The 11,384-nt window shown below is 44.2% G+C and overlaps 1 protein-coding gene across 1 annotated transcript; it reads right to left on the reverse strand.

The window, feature by feature from the left end:
- Nucleotides 1-7,287: 7,287 nt before the first annotated feature.
- LOC148011300 (hydroxycinnamoyltransferase-like) lies at nt 7,288-9,528 on the reverse strand. The gene is made up of 2 exons (XM_087670772.1): nt 8,987-9,528; nt 7,288-8,858 (listed from the first exon to the last, which is right to left on the reverse strand). The coding sequence occupies exons 1-2, from the start codon at nt 9,416-9,418 to the stop codon at nt 7,893-7,895; spliced, it is 1,398 nt and encodes a 465-aa protein (XP_087526898.1). The 5' UTR covers nt 9,419-9,528; the 3' UTR covers nt 7,288-7,892.
- Nucleotides 9,529-11,384: the final 1,856 nt, after the last annotated feature.

The following is an 11,384-nucleotide window of genomic DNA, read 5'->3' on the forward strand; positions in this document are numbered from 1 at the left end:
GAAGTTATCAAGATATGGCCTAAAGATATCCTGCATTAACTTGTTGAAGGTGGCAGGTGCATTCGTCAGCCCGAATGACATGACTAGGAACTCAAAGTGTCCATATCTTGTGTTGAAGGCCATCTTTGGGATATCTTCTTCCTTGATCCTTATCTGATAGTAACCAGACCTGAGATCAATCTTGGAGAAAATCTTCGCACCCTGAAGACGGTCAAGAAGCTCGTCTATTCTAGGAATAGGGTACTTGTTCTTAACAATTGATTGATTCAACCCTCTGTAATCAATACACAGTCGAAGCGTTCCATCTTTCTTCTTTTGGAACAGCACTGAAGCTCCCCATGGTGAACTGCTAGGATTGATGTTGCCCTGATCCAACAGTTGTTTGAGTTGCTCCTTCAGCTCAATTTCTTCCGGAATGGACATTCTATAAGGCCTCTTTGCAATTGGTGCAGCTCCTGGCACTAGCTTGACCTCATGATCAACTTCCCTTTGAGGCGGAAGTTCTGTTAGCTCTTTAGGAAATACGTCCACGTACTCCTTTAGCCATGAAGGTTCTTTACTAGACTCCTGCTTCTGATCTAGCTTATTGAGCTTAATCAAGTAGACAGGTAGTCCCTTTCTAACTCCCTTCACAATCTGAGATGCTTTAGCCAATTGAATTTTCGGCTTTCCAACCTCTCCTTGAGTTGTGACCAATTCCCCTTCAGAGTTTCGAAAGGAAACTTGGCCCTTTCCACAATGAATGTGGGCATCCTTAGGTTTAATCCAATCCATGCCGAGTAAACACTCATGGATACCTAGGTTCATGACCCTGAATTTAACCGAAGTTGACTTTCCTCCCAAAAAGAATTCCACCTTAGCACTTTGCCTAGTACAAGTGACCTCACAACCATTTGCTAATTCCACAAGCAAGGTAGATGCTTCTACTGTGGCTATTCCTAATCTTCTTGCACAAGCTGGTGAGATAAAGAAATGTGTACTGCCATAATCAATCAAGGTTTTGAAACCTTTACCTTGATAGTCCGATGGTGTCTAAATCACCGAAAACTGGCGATTCAGGCCTTTCTTGTGAAGGGAAGCATGGGCTGTCGCCCTTTCAAACTCTGCTTCCATGGTCGGATCTTCTTCTTTGCACAATTCCATATTGTCAACACAGGCGGTTCTTCCTCTGTCTCGGGTGGCGACTCCTTCGCACGGGCGGTTCCTTGGAAAGGAGCTTGACGTTGTCCTCCGCCAAGCTTGGGACATTGCCTTTTGAAATGATCGAGCTCGTTGTAGTGGAAACAACGGAGATTTCAGCCATTGCTTTGGGTAGGGACAAAGTTGTTGACATTATTGGTCCTTGCTTTCTTTCTTTGTCCCCACTTTTGACCTTGAACTCTCTTCGCTTGGGGCCTATATGCTCCTCTGTTTTGGTCATTATAAGATCAAGTCTTGTTACTTCTTGGCCTAGCCTGCACCTCCTAAATTATAGGCGTAGCTCGAATGAGTGCGTCCTGTAGATCTGTTGGGCGCATAGATTTGAGGTGGGTATTCACATGTGGATCTAAGCCGGCACAAAATTTCGACACCTGATGTGTCATATCCATATGTGGTGCATACTTCAGAAGTGAGACAAATTTTGAGTAGTATGCATCAAGAGTGAGACCCAGTTGTTTCAGCTCGTAGAACTCATTCATTTTCTGTGTGCGATACACAGGTGGTAAGTATCTTCCTTGTACAACTTTCTTCAACTTTTCCCATGTAACCGATCCTTCCGAGATCCCTTGATCTCTGCACCATTGCTTCCACCAAAGCCTGGCTTCACCGGTGAGCTTCAGCTTGGCAAGCATAGCCTGGTTAGCGAGTGCAGTACCGACTGCTTCAAAGTAATCTTCCATGGACTCTATCCAAATCTCAACATCCTCTTGGACAGTCCTACCTTTCCCGTCAAATTCTGGCGGCTTGATTTGCTTGAGAAGAAACTTCTTCTCCTGAATCACGGCCGTACTTGATGTTGGGGATGGACTGGGAACCTGCACCTGGGGTTGTGCTTGGATAGAGGATTTTTAACGTTACAACTTGCTAATCGTTATGGTTATATTTCATACCCAATTCATATTTCAGCCAAGAACCTAGCCACTTAACTTTTTATCAATCCTCATAGATAAAACAACATTGATAAAAAGAAGTCTTATTTCATTTATATAGGCATAGCACTCTCAGAGTACAATATTTCTTGGAATGATAGAGCAATTGTTATATTAGTTCGAGGAGAGTAATGTTGTGTTACATTTAGCCATGGAAACTGGATAATAGTATGGTTTCGGGTCATGGATCTTCAAGAATCAATAAGTCATCAGAAGATTAGGGTATCCTTTCCTTTGGTACCCATTATTCTCATAGCGTTCCAACACCTTGATCCTGTCGGCGGGGATTATGCGGGTCACTTCCTTGTATACATATGAGTTCAGCTCGACCCTTCGACCTTCGACATGTAAAGTTGTGTTTACATGAGCTTCAACAAAAATGAATAGCTTCACGATCTTCAGGTCCTCCAATCACTTGATCCTCTTTAGGTTGGTTCGAAGATACGCAAATCGGTGGGTAGCTATGTAGTAGATTCCTAAGTCACCCATCCACCTCCATTCCAAGTACAAAGGCGATGGATTATAAATACGATCTAGGATATTCATCATATCGATCCTTTGTCGATAATCCGAGGAATGCATCGTGGTCATAAACATGACTCGGAACACTAAGAACTTGTTCCATGCTTCATAATTCTGCAAGACGGCATCGAAAGTAAGGAAATGTTCCTAACATCAACATTTTCTTTACTTCTTATTAAGATTTCTTATAAAAACAAATCCTTCGTTGGTTCGCTCTGATACCAACTGTAACATGTCCACCCATTCCCTTTTAGGACATGTCTTAGCAATCCATCGAAAAGAGAGTCTAGAAAGCTCCTCCTGGCACTCCCATGGAATGTTACGGGGTTTGCGATCTAGGACTTTCCGCATCTACTACGTAGCAGAAGTATTCCGACCGTTCCCACTTAGGACCGACCTGAATCAGGGCTTTTCCTAATGGTCATTTTTCTAAATGGCACCTAGCGTCGAACCCCAAGTGAACTACTTTACGCAAAAATGCCAGGGATGAAGCGGATTCGTACTGCACTTGGTTCAAGGAGAATGGGAAAGGAGGGATACAAGGCTCGACCTCTGCCCATAAGACATAGTTCCATTTTGTTTCCCTAAAACAGCATAAATCAGGATTTTTGTTGTTACCTAAACTCTAGGTCAGCGCCCTCGCTGTTCATTTCCTTTGAGAAGAGCTCCTTGCTGTCCATTACGATTGAGAAAAGTTGTCGGCCAACCGGGACCACCCATCCATAGGACGGACCCATGGCCACATCCACCCCACTTTCCTCAAGGTTGCTTTAGTTGTCTAATTACCTACCACATTTAGTTAGACATGCAACAAGTAGCTTCCATAATTAGCCCGTTAGACATCGGTTCCTTCACGTAATCTTAACACTTGACATAGAAAAGCAGTATCAAACAAGTTTCTTTTCAATAGGTTATCATATTTATATTTGGAATACATTCATAAGTCCAGCCCGCAGGCTAATCCATAATCACGTCCGAAGGCAATCCATAATCCACCCGAAGGCTATCTAGCAATCCGCAGGGATCACTAATCCAAGATTCCACCCGTAGACTAGTATGTGGGCCTCGAGATCCAATCCCAAGTCACGTTGGTCTCTTATGCAGGGCCTGGAAGGCGAGGGATTTACGACCAGAGCCCCCGCGGCACCCAAGCCTCCTCTTGCTCCAAGTAGCTCTCAACGGAGAGATCTCACGCAACGGGTTTGGTCCACATTCCCGGCGCGGCTAACAACCCCCTTGGTTAGGGTCAGGCAGATAGTCGGGGATAACTGAGGCTGCCTCGCCCTTCAGGCCTTCAACCTAAAGCATTAAATATCTTTCCATCCTTTAGTTCCTTGAGCAAGCAATGCAAACAGTGCTTTCTAAACTGTTACAAGCACAATCAATTCTAATGGTCGTTTATTTGGCCAACTGCTAAGGAGTGAATCCTTCTCGAATGCATCGAGCATTCGATCTGAATCAATTGCGACTCGGAAAGATCCCGAAGGGTTTGTTTGTTAATCCTTGTGTCCTTGGGTCAGGGCCATGCCCAGTTAACCCAACTTAACCAATACCTTAGGTTTCATACATTAACAATAAATCTTGACGACCATGTCGCTCCAAATTGTTGACTGATCCTTTCCTTCCAAGCAAATACCTAATTCCCTTATCTTGGAAATTTCTCCCAAGAAAGGTGATGTAGTAGGACGGCTACTCATCCTCTTGCAAGTTAAACTTGTGCAAGAATCTACCAATCTCATTCCAAGGAATTGGCAACTCTCTTGTGATCAAACCACAAAGATCATGCGACATTGCACTTGTTGCACAAGTGTTGCATCTATTCCAAGGGGATTGTTTCACCCATTGAACGGCATTTTCTGATCAGGGAATTATGATTAGACGAGAAACAGGGTTTAGGGTGTCTTCTTCTTTCCCAATCCCAATCCTAATTGCACTAGGCCGACAAGGTCCTAGGGATTCTAAACTCAAACTGAGTTTTAACATTTGATCCTTAGGGTAAAAAAACCCTAGATCGTTTCTTGCAAGGGCGTCCAATTGTCTCTACATCCATGAATGTGGGTAAGACCTTTGGGTATGAGGGTTTCGACTTGGCAACAAGTGCGAAACTAGGTCAAGTCCTTAACATGCTAAACCTTAGTTAGCACTTGGAGTATTTATTGTATCGATTTTGCCATCCTATGCGAAACCTTTGCGGTTTAGGTGATTTAGGTAATCCAATTTACTTGTCTTGCGACAAGGCCGAAGCATTCCTAGAGATGTTAACTTGATCTAAAAGGGAAAAAACTAGTTGCATTACGTCACAATTCACGTAAGCACGCGATTCATTGCCTCTACGTATGACTAGATTCACAATCCCTAACTTTACTTGTTAAGACCAAAGCACATGTTAAATTACGACATAATTTCCATTGATCCTACTAGGACTTGCATTCATGAATCATGCCACTAAGCTTTTAAGATTTTACGCTTAAATGAACCATGCAGCATTTCCCTAAATCCGACTCCTCATGAATGAAATTCTTTCGTACGATGAATGTGCATTATGCAACTTTTCCTAACTACTACATAGATAAATGCGATTCATTCCAATTTAAGCTAGAGTTAACCTACTTCATGCAACCCTTAGAATCTTTTCCATGCTTTGCTATTTCCTATGGCTGATAACGACTTCCTTAACGAATCATTACAAAGAAGATTTGTCTAAAAATGCAACATGCGATTTAATCTTTCCATGCCTAATCAAAGGTGTACTTTAATAATTTCGACCTTATAAAGCTAGGCAATAGGCGTTCTAGACTGTCACTTTGAAATGCACAAAAGGCAACTTGCTAATAAGGTCCTAAAATGCATAGACACCTTATGTTTTTTTCTATTCATTCCATTGAAGGTACCAATGACCAATCTTCATATCGTGAGTTACTTCTAGTAAATTTCAAATAGCCAATTTATTTCAATCGCATTTAGCTAGGTGGATTTGACAAGCATAAGTGAATCCTAGTCCATGAAATAACTATGCATAATTGCAATACGCAAGCGCGCCTTGTGACTTTTTAGGGGCCATTGTAGACGTGATTTCGGCTTCTGGTTTGCCTTCGCGGTTTATGAACTTACTCGCCTTGGTTCGCAACCTTAAGATCTTTGCCCGTCTCCCTCGTATGTGGAGATCCCCTTTGAAGTACGAATCCTTGACTGAAGTACCGACTTGCAGAATTTGGCTTATGGAAGGCCTTAGGATTTGGAGCTTGGGCCTTCTTTCTTTCGGAAAAAGAGGGGTTCGCGAAAGGGTTCTTGTGAATGGGCGTTGCGGAAATGGAGGCTTGAGAGTTCTTCTTCTTCTCTTAAAATTCCGGGGCTGGGAATGGTTTTGTGGGGGCCTTGTGGGAAAGGGATGCTTAAGAACTTCTTCTTCCTCTCAAAAAACCCCGGCTAGGAATAGACTTATTGGGGGATCTAGTGGGAAGGGGTGTTAAGGAAGCCTCTCTTCTTCTCTACAAAGACCCATGGGTAGGGATGGACTTGTGAGTGATTGGTGGGAAGGGGGCTTAGTGAAGCCCCCTTAGAAGCTTCCTAAAAGAAGCTTCTAGGAGCTTCTGACTCGGACAATAGCCACGAATTAATGTGGAACTACATGAGGTCATTCGGGTGGAAGGAAGAAAGGTGGTCTTGACTGGAGAATGGCGACGGTCTGATGGCCAATAGCGGCCTTGCGGTGATAATCAACGGCCTTCGACAGCCACAACGACGTCTTCCTCCTCCTACGACGATGACAACTCTAAGCCTCACGCAGTCCCTCTCTCCCTTCGTTACCCCCCTAGGGGGATTTTTATAGGTCAAGGGGGGGAGAGGGGACCTCCCCAACGTGGGCTATGCATGCAGCTCACGACTCCCCCTTGGTTACCACCTCACCCACCTAGCCATCCCCTTCCCTCAACCACACATCGACTGGGGGAAAATTTAGTAAAAAATTTGCAATAAATTACACCTTATCCACTTAACTTCCTCCCAAGAGGGAGTTTCCCCGTGGTTTATGCAATTTTTGAACCTCGGTCCCAATTTGCTAATGCGGAGGCCTTGATTCTCGTGTACGGTTTACAGGTTACACTGCTGGTAATTCCAATACTGAGAATAACCTTTGCATGAGTTTCATGCGGTGTGCGGGAAGTCAATTTAATAATATTTTTAAGTGGAAATATTACATTCTCTCCCCTTTGGAGGAATCGAGATGTCCTCGTCTCAAGATGAACTCGGGATATTGTTGGATGAGAGTACTTTCATCCATCCAAATGGCATCCTCCTCAAGATACATCTTCTTGGGGAGGTTGAGGCTACCACATGGCACCCGCCCCCAACCTCCCCTTAACTAATAGAAAGATGTTATGTCTTGCTAGAAGCTATCCACAATTGGATTGAAACATCTTAAAAACTTGGCCATGAACTTTTTTTACGATCAAGAGATAGTGAGAAATGCAAGCTCACCAAAGTTGCATGGACAAATTATACACAACCTGGAGAAGTAGAAAGCCTTGGACTTCCAAACCTAACCAAATTGGCAAAAAGAAATTAGGAACTTCATTGCGCATCAGAAATTGTCAAGTTCCAACAATTGTTCAAACCAACATGGAAATAAATATTGGGGTTTCTACGGAAACATGCATTATTCCAGACCAAGAAGCAATATAAAATAGACTACAATATGACCCAACAAGAACCCTACACATCTTTTCTAAATCAGTCTGTTCATTCGAAATCAGTCATATGATACCACCCAATTCACCAGCCAACGGAAGTGATACCGATAGCCATGATATGCATATTATGAAAATTCGATTGAGCTCCTATTTTTCATGCACCAGGTTAACTACCAACAATGATTGGTCGTGAGTGCTCTATATAAGAAAGAGAGAAAGAGAACTAGAAAGTCGATCACAATCAAAGGGGAGAAAAACAAGGGAAAGAAGGAAAAGAAAGGCAAGAACAATCTAAAATCAACATGCAAAGTAGCTCTCTAGATTTTCAACTGCAACTCAGATCGACTTTTGATCACAAATTTTGAGCAATGTATGGTCCATCTCTACCCAAAAAAGGAGAAGGCAAACGAGTCACTGGTTCTGGCAGCCTGCTACATGCAGGAGACCTTGTTCAAGACTCCTGAGTACTCTTCAGATTTCCGCGAATGAAGGCCACAAGCCAAGAAACCCTTGTACAAAACTCTCACTAGCACGATAGCCAATTTAGCCGTTATCAACCTGCTGTAAGGACGCTTGGGGTGAGCAGGGAGATATCGAGAGGGTCGTGGGCGTAGAGATCGGGCGAGAAGAAACGAGCACAGGTAGTCTTGAGGAGAGCAAAAACAACATCTATGCTTCCAGGCTTCTTGCTTGGATACCATGTGGCCTCACCTTCTGTATCGGAGATGGGTGGTCGGACAGCCGCGGGCTTTCCCCATCCCAAATCGCCGGCTTCGTAAACCGGAAAGCGGCTGGCATTACGGAGGCGAAACAGATTGATGGGTACGTGCGAGAGGTCCGGGTTCTCCACCTCTGTGATAAACCTCTTGATGGAGTAATCGTCCACCTCGCGAATGGTCTGCCGGATGCGCGCAGCAGTGCCACCCAGGCTCTCTTCTTTGATGTCCTTCACCGTGCCGACCGTGAAGAACCCGGCTATCGCATTGCCACAGAAGGCCGAAGTGAGCGGTGGAACAATGCGATGCCTTATATCCAGCAGGTGGAGAAACTGGACGGGCGCTCTGTCGTCAAATCCTCTCGCCATTATGTACCTTTTCCATAAATATGCAGACAGGACTTGATAGGTCGAGAAGGAGTTGTCGGGAGAGGCTAACCCAGAGCTGCTGTTTATATCTGCGGAGCTGCACGCTTTCTTCAGTGTGTCTAGCATCTCTTTGCGGAAATGAACGACGACCTGAAGGAGTGGATTCTGAGGATCAGAGGCGTCGAAGCTGTAAGAAAAGGAGTCATCAGGGCAGGGCGCGATGTCCGGCTTGGGAGGGGCGGGCTTGAGCGGGAACTTGTTGTGCATGACAGTGTCTGGCCTAAGAAGAGCGCGGTAATGCAGAGGTTGAAGAGTGAAGCGCTCGCCACGGCAGGCTTGGGCCAATGTTTGGATAAACGTCCAAAAAGCAAACCCGTCCGCCACAGAGTGCTGGTTAGCAATACCCACGGTGAGGCCCCCGGGGAAGACGGTTAACTACAGACACGAATGGAGTACGGCGTCAGGAGAAGATAGGTATTGAGACACACAGAGCCTCTCTCTCTCTCTCTCTCTCTCTCTCTCTCTCTCTCTCTCTCTCTCTGTGTACCTAGCATCTGATATACCTGCACGGCCGTTAGGGGAACGCCCACGTGGTCGCTTCGAGGGAGATCGTCCATGGGAACAAGCTGGCGGAAGAAGGGGCGAGGGAGGAAGTTGTCGGAGGCGAGGTCGGAGTAGGAGACGCTATCGCAGCGCGCCAGGATGAGTTCCACCCCGGCATCATTGCAGTCAAGAACGAGACGCCCGCTGTCTTCGTCGAGAGCCAGTCGGCCAGCGAATGGATAGTAGGCTACCAGCGTAGTGGCGAGGCCCTGTCGCAGAGATGCGAAAGCACTAGCAGGGTTCACGCGGTCGTCAGGGTAGAATAGAATCGTCCGGGAGGGCTTGCTGTACTTCATGAGCATGTCTGTGGCGCACAGATACATGCGGTGCTGCAGAGTGGGCTGCGATGGCTTCACCACACACGCCTCCTCCACTGTTATCTGCAGCCCCATGCCTCGTTTGTAGCTGCTTCGTGTTGTGATAATCCCACTTGAAAATCGGAGCCTTTCCTATTTCTCGCTATTGCAAAACAGGAATTCGGTCTGGTAGCTGGGAGAATATTAACAGAACTCGTGGTCCGTGGACTGTTAAAAAGGCTGTAAAAGCAGGTTTGACCAGCACAGCCGTATCACGTGCCTTATCGACGCATTACTCGTGAATTGCGAATCGCCTCCTCGTGCTCGATTAATAAATTGCATGTAAGGTGAAGGGGCTAATCCAGTGACGCCCCCAAAAGGAAAACGCATCCAACTCCAATTGAGTAATTTGGTTAAAGGGTTCGTGGTATAGTGGATCAAGCATGGGTTGAGTTCCTAGCGTGTGTGAGTTTGATTTCTACGACACGCTTTCCCCTAACATTGCCAAATTGGCATGCATTACAAAGCGACAATTTTGCAGAAAAGATGTAGCTTTTTGAGCTACTTAACATTACAAATAACATCCATCTCTCGTCTCTTTCTTTATCGATTGTTGTCAATGCAACTATGGCATTAGTAGTCATCATTGATTGTTTAGATTAATAAATCTCGAAACATATGTAACTTAGCTTGATGATTTATACAATCCACTATTTAGGTTGACTCGATTCTCTCTCCTCTCTTAAGAAATTTGAAAGTTTATGTAAGAAGTTTGTAGGATGATAATAGTTCCTTGCACTCAGAGAATAGTTTCATGTAAAGTTTCGTCATAATGCAGTGTATATTCTGATAAATCTATACATCACCTACAACAATTGTGACACATCAACTAAAGTTCAATTAGAGCTTTTCATAAACTTATTAAAAACTTGGTAGCTAGATATTTTCTCATCAAGCTCTCTAAAGACCATCAAAATCTCACTCATACAAACAGCGTTATTTCTTCTTGCTACATCTCCAAAAGGCTTAGAGTTACTAAATTTTTAGATTTGGTGAATTGTGACTGCCCTGATCAAATCCTAGAGTTTAGGCACCAATTCATTCAACTTGCCTAAGAGAGCTACTATATACTCAAATTTTCCATAAAAATCTCCATGACGCACCCATTTCATAAGCTTGTGCAACAAGAACCTTGGTTCCTAGCACTCCAAAGAAAATGTTGCAATGGTTCAACATGTCCCTTACATACAATATAGAGAGGGAATGATCTTCTAGGCTTTGCAAGCCTCTCTCTTATTCTCCACTTGTTCGTGTCCTCTAAAGGATTAGGATGAGCCTCCTCTAAGGGATGCTTCCCCACACTCTTCTTATCCTCCTTTTCCAAGTTCTAGGCTTGGTTTTTGGGTAGTTTCTCTTCCAATGCTCATGCACTCCAAGGATAAACCTTCCATCCCTCGTTTTGAAATCACACCTCTTCCATGCATTGTTTAAAGTTGTCCCTTTCTCTGTAGGAAAGCACTTTAGAAAACTGATCCTCTTGAGGACAAAGGAAGTAGGCCATTCTTTATTATGCTTGGATAACATATTTTCCAACCATTTGGTCTCTTTATCATCTAGCATGTATTGCAGAGTCACATCTCTAATGGGGCGCCATATCAAGGCCTTCTTGTCCCACAAATCAAGCCATATTCTCATTCCTTTGCTTACATAGCATTGGCAAGTCTTGGCTTCTCTTGAATCAGAAGATACTTTCCTTTATATGCTTTTGTTGAAGCCAAATGACCTTAGATAGGATTGGACCACCCCTTATATCTTGAGGGCCTACCCAATCAATGTCAACTTGAGTGCTCTTCAAATCCTAAATGAAACCTTAGACCATTTTAGACCCATCAATCTTGAGTTGAAGCCCTTTGCAAATTAGTAGGTCTAACCATGAAAGGTCCTCCCACATGCCACATGGAATCTTGCTCTAAATTATCTAGAATTTAAGCACAACAACCTATGGATGACTTTAGTCCATACATTTCATAGACTTAAGAAATAATCTCCTAGATTTATCCTT

This window comes from Lygodium microphyllum, chromosome 28 (assembly GCF_053477565.2).
Source record: "Lygodium microphyllum isolate KBCC chromosome 28, Lygodium_microphyllum_v1.1.10, whole genome shotgun sequence".
NCBI lineage: Eukaryota > Viridiplantae > Streptophyta > Polypodiopsida > Schizaeales > Lygodiaceae > Lygodium > Lygodium microphyllum.